The sequence below is a fragment of the Lolium rigidum genome, chromosome 7, assembly GCF_022539505.1.
Source record: "Lolium rigidum isolate FL_2022 chromosome 7, APGP_CSIRO_Lrig_0.1, whole genome shotgun sequence".
Classification (NCBI taxonomy): Eukaryota; Viridiplantae; Streptophyta; class Magnoliopsida; order Poales; family Poaceae; genus Lolium; species Lolium rigidum.
In genome coordinates this window covers 285,605,331-285,619,427 of record NC_061514.1, presented here as the reverse complement: position 1 = coordinate 285,619,427, position 14,097 = coordinate 285,605,331, and the positions used below count along the sequence as shown (strand labels likewise).

General features: G+C 41.7%; 1 protein-coding gene across 1 annotated transcript; it reads left to right on the top strand.

Annotated features, from left to right (window-relative positions):
- The first annotated feature begins 220 nt into the window (after window positions 1-220).
- LOC124674025 (DNA polymerase delta catalytic subunit-like) lies at window positions 221-13,538 on the top strand. The gene is given in 31 exon segments (XM_047210062.1): window positions 221-518; window positions 2,200-2,310; window positions 2,394-2,500; window positions 2,596-2,755; window positions 2,993-3,188; window positions 3,270-3,316; window positions 3,319-3,404; window positions 3,512-3,649; window positions 3,892-3,969; window positions 4,064-4,155; window positions 4,886-4,952; window positions 5,327-5,398; window positions 6,116-6,202; window positions 7,067-7,186; window positions 7,263-7,361; window positions 7,646-7,753; window positions 7,847-7,942; window positions 8,129-8,194; window positions 8,311-8,367; window positions 8,469-8,556; window positions 8,666-8,745; window positions 9,301-9,414; window positions 11,436-11,550; window positions 11,628-11,800; window positions 11,876-11,947; window positions 12,057-12,131; window positions 12,217-12,306; window positions 12,386-12,546; window positions 12,755-12,828; window positions 12,925-13,012; window positions 13,113-13,538. Coding segments are annotated over 31 exon segments (3,303 nt in total). The 3' UTR covers window positions 13,201-13,538.
- The last annotated feature ends 559 nt before the right edge of the window (window positions 13,539-14,097 follow it).

Genomic DNA, 14,097 nt, shown 5'->3' with positions numbered 1-14,097 from the left:
AACTAGGCGCGTTCACTGTAGCACATTTGTACACATCCTTCGCCGCGCGCGCCCAAAAGTTCGTTCACGTCAACCACGCTTTACGTCAACGTCGCGGGTAGGCGTATTACGCCATCACCTCGCGTATAAACCCTACATCTCCTACAACGGCGGGAACCCCAATTCCAGTTCCCCGCCTTCCCGCCTCTCCCATTCCCCACTCCCCACCCCATCCCCGGCGATGAGCTCAGGCGGCAAGCGACGGGCGGCGCCCGCCGCAGCGCCCTCCGCGGCGGCGGCGAAGCGGGCCCACCCCACGCCGCCCGGCGCCCCGCAGCCGCCTCCGCCGGCCGCTGCGGCGGCGGAGGAGGAGGAGGATATGATGGACGAGGACGTGTTCCTCGACGAGACTATCCTGGCGGAGGACGAGGCGGCGCTGCTGCTGCTCGACCGGGATGAGGCCCTCGCCTCCCGCCTCTCCCGCTGGAAGCGCCCCGCCCTCCCCGCCGACCTCGTCTCCGGTTGCTCCCGCTCCGTAGGTACAGCCGCCCCTTCACTCCACCCGCTCTCCTTCGATGTCCAGTCTGGTTAGTTCACTTCTGCGTGGAAGTCGCGTATCTTGGGGCGGATTCAGTGCCGTGCTTTTCCGCAACTGTCAGTTGACTGGATAGAGTTTTGGTGATTTTTTTTTGGGGGTTCAGAATGCTGCTTTAATTAACCCGATTTGATGATGCCTGGGCTCGGGAGCTCTGGTATTCTGGTACCCCAGGCGATTTGGCGCAGATTTGTTTATATCCGAAATGTAGCGGTCCGAACTATAGAGCTTGGCGATTTAGTGCGTTTTGGGCAAAATAAGTGTTCCTCTTTTATTTGTCGATGCGCCGATCAGATGAGTGAACCCTAGCAACTTGTTTTTGAGGAAGGCAGACCTTTGTAGTGGGCCTGGCGGACTGTGAAGGCGTGCTTACGAATAATTGGTTCTGCACGCATGGGAGGTGATTGAATGTAAACCTGTAACTGATGAATTGTGCATCGTGAGGGCAGTAGCGGAGCCACAAAATTTGGGGAGCCTGGGTGAGTCACAAGCCTAACAATGATTTGTGGGTGCACAAGTGTCCGATGTTAAATTGAGTGTTTGTAGCAACGAGCACATGTTTTTTCTGCTTGCGCACTCACCGTAATAAAATTCTACGACTATGGGAGAATTTACCCTTCTGGATTTTATGTTATTGCCCAACAATGCAACAAACTGGCTTTTCATTTATGCCCACTAACATTACAGTATTAAGAATGTAATCAATAAAAACATGCAAACTAAATCAGTACTCCTCTTGTTAGAGCCTGTAATAAAGGAGACCTAAACGTTTGTGATTAGGAGCATACCAAATTCATGTTTCTTGCTCATGGCTACTAACCAACACACTTGGCATGATTGAGAAATTAGTGACTCAACGAGAGCAAGATGATGTCGTGCTGCATGCTGCATGCTGCATGCTGCAGGACTATCTCTGGATTGTGGGGCAACAGGGAAGCTAGGCCCATGGCTCTACTGCCCTTTCTCTGGATTGTGTGTTCGAGTGCACATGGCCTCTGTAACTCTGTCTGCCTGAAAAAACATCTGCGCAGATCAGCCTTTATGCATGTGACGGTGGAGCACTTCATGGCAGCTCGATGCTGAGCTCAGGCAGCTGCCCAGGGTTGCCGAGCCATAGTTCCGCCCCTGTGTGTGGCTATATTCAAAGACAGTTCTTTCTGGTTTTGGAATCAGTAGAACTTTTGCATTCCAAGAGGCACCAAATTGTCCCTGGTGTGGCTGTACTTCTCACAGCCCTCGGTGTCCTGGTTGTGTCGCTGGTAAAATGAGATGGATCTCGGAATCATTTTCATATTGGAATTTTGATAGATACATGGAACTGCATATGTGTATGATTGATTTAGTTTCTACAAACTACACAAAACTTAAAGCTTATGAAATGGGTTCCGAAGTTGTCCGTTTCCCTTAAAACGGCCGCGAGCCTCCATATGTTTTGCACACCTTTTGTGGTTTCTATAATATGTATTCGTTACATGGGGGACAAGAAAGAGGAAATACCAAATGATTTTTGTAAGGATTGCTTGTCATAGCACAATTAGCTTCCTAGCTGTTTGGTTTAACTAAAATGGAGACAACTTTATGTTTTCTTATTGCTCATCTTATTCTTCTGTTGCCTTGTTATCTAGCTTTTCAGCAGCTGGATATAGATTATGTTATTGGTGAGAGCCACAAAGAATTGCTTCCCAAATCTTCTGGCCCGGCAGCTATAATCAGGATTTTTGGTGTCACCAGAGAAGGTATTATATTTCTATGTTCAAATAAGTTTTCTTTACAATGTGGCTTCTGTTGATGTGTGAGCTTACCAATACTATGTTCTCAGGTCACAGTGTGTGCTGTCAGGTTCATGGGTTTGAACCATATTTCTACATTAGCTGCCCATCAAGCATGGGTCCTGATGATATTTCACGCTTCAAACAAATACTAGAGGTTTCTTCTATCCTGTTTTAAGTCGACCCTTATGCTCAAACAAGGTACTTCAGCATTGCATTCTTTTCTTATACATTCTTCACAATGTACTACAGGTGAGGATGAAGGAATCAAATAGGAGTAGCAATGTGCCAAAGTTCGTGAAGAGCGTTGAACTAGTGCAGAAGCAGACAATTATGCATTACCAACCACAAAAATCTCAGTCTTTCCTGAAGATAGTAGTTACCCTACCTACGATGGTAGCTAGTTGTCGTGGTCAGTGCTAGTTTAAGAACATTACACATTTCTTTCATTATTGTCCTCACTACCTTTACTTTGTAATGAACAACCTTTATAGCCTAAGAACATTTTCAGTTACTTGGCAGTGAATTAGTATTTGATTTATGATCTTTTCTTTGTTCCCATCTTTTCTGATCATCCTAGAGGCTGTGACTAGCAGCATCATTGCATTTTTCTGGCTTACCGCAACTTGCATATGTTTTTGCATTTTAGGCATCCTTGAAAGGGGTATAACGATGGAAGGCCTTGGTTCAAAGAGTTTCCTGACATATGAAAGCAACATTCTTTTTGCCCTTCGTTTTATGATTGATTGCAACATTGTTGGTGGCAATTGGCTTGAAGTTCCTGCTGGGAAGTACAGGAAAGCAGCTCGCATCATGTCCTATTGCCAGCTGGAGTTGGATTGCCTGTATCCTCCATACTGAATTGAGCTCCTTCATCCCTATTTCTAAATCGTGATATCATATTTTTTCCTTAAGTCCACCAACAGATACTCAGATTTGGTAAGCCATGCTGCTGAAGGGGAATACTCTAAGATGGCCCCTTTCGCATATTAAGTTTTGACATTGAATGTGCTGGTCGCAAAGGGCACTTCCCAGAACCAACTCATGATCCTGTTATTCAGGTTTATTTCATTATCTTTATATTCTGATAATTGCTTCCACGTAGTTTCAAATGCAAATTGTTCTACGTGCTTAATGTCTTGACTTGCTTTTTTTTTTGATTAAATAGATAGCTAATTTGCTCACGCTTCAAGGAGAAGCCCAGCCTTTCGTACGGAATGTCATGACCCTTAAATCATGCTCTCCCATTGTTGGAGTTGATGTAATGTCATTTGACACAGAGAGAGATATTCTACTTGCTTGGAGGGTGAGTGATGCACTGATGCCTCATTTGGAGTTCACAACCTCAGTTCTTATTTGTTCAATTACTGTATATAGATATAAGCTGTATCCATGGTAATACAACATGTACTAGTTTGATGTGTTTTTTTGTATCTACAGTTTGCATTTACTTCTTTGAATTATGCTCTTCTAAACTCAAGTACTTTGTCTCATGGTAGACATGCAACTCTATTAAGAACAACCTTGTTCTTCTTTGTTCTTTTGCAGGATTTAATACGTGAGGCGGATCCTGATATTATAATTGGGTACAATATCTGCAAATTTGATCTTCCTTATCTTATTGAGGTATAAGAACTTCTGTAAAGCTTATACATTCTTAATCTTTGGCCAACCTGGCGATTTCTGTATCGTATTATAATATGGTTTCACACATTTGCAGAGAGCTGAAGTTCTTAAGATAGTGGAGTTTCCGCTGCTTGGTCGAATCAGAAATAGTCGTGTCCGTGTCCGTGACACTACCTTCAACTCAAGGTTACTTTTTAGTGTTAGTCGTTGTGCATTTTATATTTGTTCTTTCTGGTCCATCTAGTTCGCCCATAGTGGGTTATAGCCAACTAAGTGTTCAAAATCTATAGCGGTAGTCCATTTATGGTCAAATAGCTAAGCAATAATCCGAGTTTTGTTTGGTTCTTTCCAACATGTTGCTGCTTCTTTTATGTGTTTTCCTTGTGTGCTTACATATGCAGCGTATGCTTATTTGATCCTGGTGAATGGTGATGAATAATTTCTGTTGCAGATTTAGTATTTTATGATCTGATTTAGCTGAAAGTATGCTAACCATGCTCATTCAATGCAAACAAGGACATATCGTTCATAGTTCAGAAGTTTAGTGCCCTATAACTAGTTTTAGCAGTGTCATTTCCAGATATGTTATCCACATTTTTTCTGACGGCATAGTTTCATGGTTCATGCATAGCAGAACGCGGCTTCTGAGGCGAGGAGTAGAAACTCGATTTGTTGCTTAACGCCATTCTCTGCAATGAAGGATAATTAGGGAAATGCCATTTTAGTGTAGACTTTACAACACTTTCAATTGTTTACCCTGCCTTAATCATCGCATGCTAATGCTACAAGATTTCATGACCCTGCAAGGTGCAATGACACGATTTTGCTATGTAAAACATAACAATTAGCAAATGATGATTGAATACCTGTACAGTATTCTCATGAAAAACAAAGCTGATGATGCATTCTTGTCCAGGCAATATGGTACGCGTGAAAGTAAAGATGTAACTTTGGAGGGAAGGGTACAATTCGACCTCCTGCAGGTTGTCATCTACTGTTTTACATATTAACTAGACCCATAATCCCTCTGTTCTATAAAATAAGGTGTATATTTTTAGTCAAAAGTTAACGTCTTACAAGTTTGACTAATTATATGGAAAAAAAATAATATCTACGACACCAAATCGATATCAATAGATCGACCATCGAATGTACTTTCATAGTCTACTTAGTAAATATTTGAAATATTTTTTACTTTTGTCTAAATAATTGGTCGAACTTACATGATGTTGACTTTTGACCAAAAATATACACCTTGTTTTATGGAACGGCGGTAGTAGTTATTATTATTTTCAATTTTCAACCACATAACAGTACCTCATTATTCTCTTTATCTGTACTTTCTGCATGTGCGCAGGCTATGCAAAGGGACTACAAGCTGAGTTCTTATTCATTGAACTCTGTATCTGCACATTTTCTTGGAGAACAAGTAAGTCCAATCATTTTAAGTGGCTGTAGTTTTTGTCAGCACACCCCAAAATATTTACTCATAGCCATACCATTATCATTTAAATGTGTGCTGTGGGTTTGGCCAAGGCCATGCAAGGGGTTACGACACTAGCGCCATCTTGCCCATTATTAGTCAGAAAGCATTCGGATTAGAATGTAAAGATTATCTTGTTATGGGAAGAGTTATGTTCTTAGGAATGGAGATTTATTTAATTAGGGATTAGGGAAATGGAGATACAGTTTATTAAAAACGACGATCCTAGTCTTGTGGGACAAGCCAACTCACCCATATAAAGGTGTATCGGGTAATTCTCTAAAGCAAGAAAAATAATCAAAAGTACTCTACAGCCTCAGAGCTTCTCTTCCTTGTCGGCAACGAGCCCTGCTAGTTCTGAGGATCAGTGCCCTATCTCCGATCTTTGAACCCTTACGCTACCAAATTATGCGGCAATGGATCAAGGTTTGGAACACCTTTTGAATTGGAAATACTAAAAAAACTGAAAGTGCACTTGCTCTGTAGTTGTGATTGTGTGGTACTGGTCTGTTGGAAAATCGTCTCTTTGCTGCAAAGTGCTTACCTGATGCATGGCTTTCTTTTTAAATCTTTTTTATGAACGAGTCATTTTAGTACTGTATCTCTAGTAATATTTGCATTTTATACTTTTATTTATTGTTCTGATAAAAACATTATGAGCAGAAAGAGGACGTTCACCATTCAATTATATCTGATCTTCAAAATGGGAACTCAGAGACACGAAGGCGTCTGGCAGTTTATTGCTTGAAGGTCAGCTTAATTGTCCTCAATTATCTGCTACTCCCTCTGTTCCATAATTCTTGTCGTGGTTTTAGTTCATGGAAAGGAGGGAGTATTGAACTGCTGAACTGTTAACTGAAGTATGCTGGTTTAGTTTTTTTTTTTTTTTTTTTTTTTTTTTTTTTTTTGAAAAGGAAACATAGCCCTGGCCTCTGCATCAAAGCGATGCACACATCCTTATTCATTGCAAAATTATAGATTAGTTCTGGGCATTTTATTTTCTCTATCTCAAGATGTCCTTGTAGCTCCCCAGATGGGTTAGTACCAGTTTTCCCAAAGGAATAATTATATATTGTTCTTGCACTTAACATCATAAAATATGTACATTGTGGTCTGTTCAGGCTTTTGGCATCATCATGAGTTTGGGATTGTAATTCTGATTCACCGAAAGCATTTTTCTTAATGTATGTACTGTAGCAGTTTGGAAGGCAATATTACTACCGTCTTAGAGTAGTCTAGACTAAAACAAGATAATTTATGATTTTGGACAATAAAATACATGAATGCATTCTATTTATAATATTCTATTTCACCTAGGAAGTTACCTTTTATTCTTTGCATGATCACATTATGAGGTATATTTAATTTTTCCCAAGAAAATTATGTTATTCCACAATAATGAGCAACATTTAATGATTTGAAGAACGATTGTGGCACGGGAAAATATTTGCTTTCTAACTCTGGTAAGTAGGTCTGCCGGAAGCTTAGTTGTATAAGCTAGGATGGTACTTTTGCTTAGTGTCCTGTAAAATGTTTATATTTGAGTTGATTACTATCCTTTTCTCGGAACCTGATCCTCACATACTTTAACCTTTCCCATTAACAAACACACAGGATGCTTATCTTCCGCAGCGACTGTTAGATAAATTGATGTACATCTACAACTATGTAGAGATGGCGAGGGTCACAGGAGTCCCTATTTCATTTCTGCTGTCAAGGGGACAAAGCATTAAGGTGAAAACAACAGCAAATCCTGCCAATCAAAATATTTCACCCTAGCATTCTAACAAGAATTTGAATTGGTCTTTAGGTCCTCTCGCAGTTGCTCAGGAAAGCAAAACAGAGAAACCTTGTTATACCAAACATGAAAGGCCAAGGTTCTGGACAAGATACCTTTGAAGGTGCAACTGTAAGTTTTCCTACATGATCTGCATTTTCCTACCTCATTGTTTCTTTTCTGTCTTGCGGCAGCAGCTATTTACTGCACATTAAGACCCTTTACATAGCTTGCCTTGAAGTGACAGTACATATGTTTGTTTTGTATGCTAAGGAAAATTTCCAGGCTGACAACTATGCTATTACCACTAATGCAAAAGTTACTTTCGTGCACCAATTATAGAAGGGAACATTCAGTTCTAAATTGGTCATGCGATGGGCAATAGTTCCATAATTTATGTTTCCCTTCAATTTTAGGTTTTGGAGGCAAGGGCTGGATATTATGAGAAACCCATTGCAACTTTGGACTTTGCTTCTCTGTATCCATCCATCATGATGGCCCATAACCTATGCTACTGCACTTTGGTAAACACATTTTTCCCCCAATTTTTATGCTAATATCTGGGAAAACAATTTTGTCTGAAAATTGGATTAACGACTATTTAAATGGTCTTTAAGGTGCCCCCTGAAGATGTCCGGAAACTCAACTTGCCTCCAGAAAGCCTCTACAAAACCCCATCTGGTGAAATATTTGTGAAACAAGAATTGCAAAAGGTAATTGTTTCCTGGCATACTTTAAATTCTTGCAATAACTTAGTCAAAGATTGATGTCTGTGTGCGTCGATTGATGCCGGGGTTACCAGCTTCATTTTCTATATATATATTTTCGTTGCTTCTTAGCTTGGTTAAAGGTTTTCGTGACACAAGTAGTGTGTCCTAACCAGTACTGTCCAATGTCAGGGTATACTTCCTGAAATCCTTGAAGAACTGTTGGCTGCTCGAAAAAGAGCAAAAGCAGATTTGAAGGTATGTTCTCCCATGTTATTACCCTGAAAAGATTGTAGTCAAGATCCTTTTTGTAATGCTAGAGATTCATGCAATGCATGTCTTTGATCCTATGTGAAATTACCAATAACTTGCAGGAAGCAAAGGACCCATTTGAACGCGCAGTTCTTGATGGTCGTCAGCTTGCCCTAAAGGTACCCCGTATCCTCTTCCTACCATTCTCAGTGCCCTCAAAGAGTCTTACATTAGATGTGCAGTACTTGAATCTTGACATTGTTTAATGGTTCTATTTCAGATAAGTGCAAACTCAGTTTATGGTTTTACTGGAGCTACTGTTGGTCAATTACCCTGTTTAGAGATTTCTTCTAGTGTGACAAGCTACGGTGAGGATGAATTTTGCATTTAAAATGATCCACATTTTCATTGTATAGTAGCCTAACAAATTCAGATACATCTTGAATTACGAAACACTGAAGCTATTTTGTTCCACAGGTAGACAGATGATTGAGCATACAAAGAAGCTTGTTGAAGATAAATTCACAACACTTAATGGCTATGAGCATAATGCAGAGGTGAACTATTAGTTCCCGTACCTTCTGCTTATATAAACTTGAAATATTCATGTTAACTAATCTACTCAACATTACCAGGTTCAAGCCTTTCTACCTATTTAACATGTGATACCTCAGATATTAATTCATTAGAGCTTCTATATCGGATTCGAATTGATGAGTTATGTCTGCACACTCACTTGCTTAGCACAAGTCTTTGCCACTTGATGTCTTACTGACTTGTGGACTGGGCCATCTCAGTGAGACATGGAGTGGCAAATCCTTCCCACAAATGGAGTGTCAAAGCTGCACAACATTAGTTTCGGCTAGATGTCAGCAGAACATAGTGCCAAAATTATTTTGTGACATCCCTGCAAAGCTGGCAGTTTTGTAAAACTTCACGTGTCAGTGACATGTGGGATCTGGACCCACATGCCATTCTCACAGCTGGTTGCAGTTACATGGTTCTGATTTTTTCCAAATTTATATGCGGCATGCTTGGTGAGTTTATTTGTTAGACTTTGATACTTATCATTCATTTCTGATGGTTTGTGCAAATTCATTTGGACATTACAGGTGATTTATGGAGATACTGATTCTGTGATGGTACAGTTTGGTGTTTCTACTGTTGAGGACGCAATGAAATTGGGAAGAGAAGCTGCAGACTTTATCAGTGAAACATTTATTAAGGTGACTAGACAATTATTTCTGAATATTGTTGTTGACCTATAACCGTAGCATTGTTTTGTGGGAGAATGTTGGGAAATGAATCAAATGATCCTGCAGTGTAATTTAGTATTGTTATATTTCAAGAAAATGCAATCTTGCACCTCCATGCAATGACCATGACCAGCAACTGTCAGATAAACTTGCAATAGACGCCACCAAACAAACCCCGACCTAGATGCCATCCATAGAAGCAAACAGGATGGAACCCCCACAACAGGAGAGAACCCAACTGCGAAAAAAAAGCAGAATAGGGCTGCTCCTGCCTCCTGCTTCGGTAAAGATAGATGACGTCTTCAACCGCTGGCCTTGCACAACTGCTGGTGTCGATGCCTCGGCACCTCTAGACACCACTTGTGCTCACTGCACCACTACACATAGCCACATTCCTTGCCCATTGCAACATGCACTAGATACCTTCAGTCAATACCCGTTGAGTGACCTCATCCAACCAAGATGACATGGCATGACATCCTCCGTACTCTGCTCCTGTGCATCCACTACAGCTATATTGACAAGAAATGGGTGCACCTAGGATCTACCTGAGCGAAGGTGTGTGCCACTGGCCTATGTGCCAACTTAGGGTTAGTCCTCCAAGAACAAGGTCTCCAGTGAGAAAGTGATGTTGTCTGCTGTCGTCCAATCCGGAATCTCGGTTTTCACCTGGAACTAGACCACGAGGGATGAAGGTGAATCTGCGCGCTCCTTGACGACACCACCAAGGAGGAAATCACGCCCAAGGGCGCCGCCTTTGGCACCAACAAAGATCATGAAGGGCTTCCGCCTGGAGAGCTGAGCGCTGAGTACCATGACCACAACTCATTAATGGCAAGCCCACAAAAAGACACAAGATCCTATCCTAGCACCGCCTGCAACCATGTCATCATGATAACCTGATGGCCGCCCCACCAAGAGAGGCCACCACAGGCTGCACATCAGGACCAGCTCAGAACAGTCATGGCGCCGCCTTTAAAAGGAGTTTGGCCATGTCTCAGCACCAGCCGACCCAGATTTGGTTCAAGGATGCCCAGATCTGCGGTATGATGCTGGCGCACAGGGAAGGCGAAAGCTAGCCACACAAAGCCAGGTGCTGCTAGGCAAGGGGTCAAGGCACGTGTCATGGAATACCCCTGGCACGTTGCTGACTACCTCATCAATGTACCAACCGATGCCTGCCTACTACTGGAGGCTGGGCCACCCATGCACAGCTAGCCAAGCTAGCCACCTTGCCAGGCACACCTCCAACATTGACTACCAGCACCCTTCTCCCACCAGCTGCCGAACAAACTAGTGCAGCCAGCCAGGCCAGCAAGGGCGGGGATGAGCAGGGGCTAGAGCCCCCAGGGATCAGTCACCCCAAGAGTGAGCAGTGGGTGCTAGTCCAAATATTAAATGCAACAAAGTAAAATTTACAAACTGCCAGCTGTCCATTTTAAAATAAATGGTATGACTTTCTGACATGATGGACAATGACAAGATCATGTCTTGTAGTCCAGATGCTCCTTGCTGTTAGTATAATGATCTCCATATAAAGCGGTTCCCAAGTCTGAAACTTAAGCTCCAAGATCTTGGACAGAATGAAGGACAAATAGTCCAGTGCCCCGATTTGGACACAGGAAGAACCAGCAGACATTAGCAAAGGGATACTAGTAAAAATTAAAGAAATTGGCTGTCTGGCCTCGCCAAGTCTTTCACATATGTTGTGATTGTTTCGTCTTGTCACCTAAACTTATTCTCTGTATGAGGTTTGACTATTTTATTCGTGGTAGGAGCAATCTTTGATCTGTATCTCACAATATCAGATCAGATTCAGGAACTACTGTGCATAAATACGTTGTCAGTGTAGCATGTTTGTTCCTGCAATAAAGTCTAGCTGAATTCAAATCCTTATCTTCATGCTCTTAGTTTATAACAGAATTATCCAATTTTATTAATTAATAGCTTGAAGTTTAATATATTTGTTGATTTTGACATCTGTCTTGCAGCCCATCAAGCTAGAGTTTGAGAAAATATATTTCCCATATCTACTGATCAGCAAGAAGAGATATGCTGGTTTGTACTGGACGAATCCTGAGAAATTTGACAAAATGGATACAAAAGGTATTTTGTGTAGTACTTGTCTGATGGGTGATCCTACTTTTGTGCTTTAACATGCGTTCTTCTACCTTTGCTTACAGGTATTGAAACAGTAAGAAGGGACAACTGTTTATTGGTAAAGAACCTGGTAACTGAGTGCCTTCATAAATTACTAGTGGACCGAGACATTCCTGGTGCAGTTCAATATGTCAAGAACACCATATCCGATCTATTAATGAACCGTGTGGACTTGTCACTTCTAGTTATAACGAAGGTGAATTAGTGTGCCTATTAATATCATAAAGCTTGGCATCCTCATCTGGTTACTCATAATGACTCTGATCTGCAGGGTTTGACTAAAACAGGAGAGGACTATGCTGTAAAAGCTGCCCATGTGGAGCTTGCTGAGAGGATGCGGAAGGTACCAACTGATATTCTTTGCTGAATGGTGCTTATATTTCTCCATTCCTTGTTGAGATTGGGGGCACATGACTGACATTGCTGAAATTAATTTTGTTTCTTTTGAACAGAGGGATGCTGCTACTGCACCAACTGTTGGTGACCGAGTTCCTTATGTTATAATAAAAGCAGCCAAAGGGGCAAAGGTTAACTCATGTGTATTTCTCGTGGCAGAGTTGTTTATCTTTATACTGTAGTATTGTTTTGATACATTTGTGTTTCTGCATACAGGCATATGAGAAGTCAGAAGACCCAATTTATGTTCTGGATAATAACATACCAATAGATCCCCATTACTACCTTGAGAATCAAATTAGCAAGGTTTGTCCACAACACTTCCCTTGATATTCAAAGCTTCTCTTTCCGCATTTCTAATGGATTACAAAATGTTTGTTGTCAGCCACTGTTGAGAATATTTGAACCAATTCTGAAGAACGCCAGCAGAGAGCTGCTTCATGGAAGTCATACCAGAGCTGTTTCAATCTCAACTCCTTCAAATAGTGGGATAATGAAATTTGCAAAGAAACAATTGACTTGCCTTGGATGCAAAGCAGTTATAAGGTGATTCTCCTAATAAGTTACAAAAACCGTGCACTCTATTCTTCTGTTGGACTAGTGCGCATTTGCTTTCCAATATTTAATATTGCAGTGCAGATGTACTGTAAAACAGGAGCTTTCTTTCTAATATCCTCATTCCAGCAGTAAAACCGGTTTTCTACAACCTTTTTTTAAGACACAGTTTCTGAACTGACTTATTCTCACCCTGCAGTGGTCCCAATCAAACACTTTGCTCACATTGCAAGGGAAGAGAAGCAGAGTTATACTGCAAAACCGTAGCAAATGGTATGATCTAAATCATCTGAAATGTTTCTCGGTTTGTTGAAAAGGTACCGTCCCCAAGCGTTGGATGACTGACTAGTTTATCTTTAACATCCACAGTTTCTGATCTGGAGATGCTCTTTGGGAAGCTATGGACACAGTGCCAGGAGTGTCAAGGCTCCCTGCACCAGGACGTTCTCTGCACCAGGTTTGCAAATGTTCCTTCCTTCCACAGTTGCTTATCAGCATATTCCAATGTTTGTACTTTAATGACAAGCTTAAAACTCCTGCTGGTGCTATCATTGCAGTCGGGACTGCCCCATTTTCTATCGGCGAAGGAAAGCGCAGAAGGACATGGCTGAAGCTAGAGTGCAGCTTGATCGTTGGGACTTCTGAGTCCTCAATGCTCGGATAACTTGCATGTTTTTGCTCTGCCAACTCATTCGTATGTACCAGAAAGGTGTTACTGGAGTGGCATGCTGCTTCCAGATCACGTGATTGCATCATGATGCATGATGGGCCAGGGCTACGGAGATCACAGGTTGCCCTGAGTTGGAATGGGCTTTCAAGTAGGCTTGGACGCTTGGCTGTACCAGAAAAAGCAGGCTTGTTGTATGGTTCGTCTCTGTGCATGTCTAGTTGGTAGGAACTTTGTATCTCCCGGCATTAACAACCCTGACAGCTTGATTGCTGCGTAGTTGAGTAGTTCGGCTGATCTACTGATGTGTAAAAGATCTGTGAGTATGTTTTTCTGTGTTGTCTTGATCCAATTAGTTTGGCAATAGATGAAAAAACTGATCATTGTACACTTCATTTCGTTTGTAATAGCTTCACATGTTTCAAATAACCTTGCTGCATTTCCAGTTGTTTTGTGAACTTGGAAAATGTCTGGAGTACTGATCCTACAAACTGCTCAGTGGGGCCAAGTCTCTTTCCTTGTTCCTCGCTGTGGGCCGGGCAGCTTCTTTTGCTCTACTATTGGCGGATGATCTGTTTCCAAGCTAACCCGATTTCATGTACTCCCTCTGTCCTAGTTTGTAAGTCACAATTTTTGAATATTTTGGCCTAAGGTATTACCTGATTGAGTCTTATTTTCTCTCTCTCATTGATGCATACATTCTCTTTCTCTCCCTCATTGGTGCATGCAACCCCCTTCTCTCCCACATTAAATAAAATTATACCTAGGAGGTGAGGGTTATGGGACAAATAGTTTTTGGGATTATGCCTTAAAAACTAGGACGGAGGGAGTACAACAATTAGCAGGTGTGTTGTTGAAAGAGCATGGAGCTTCCA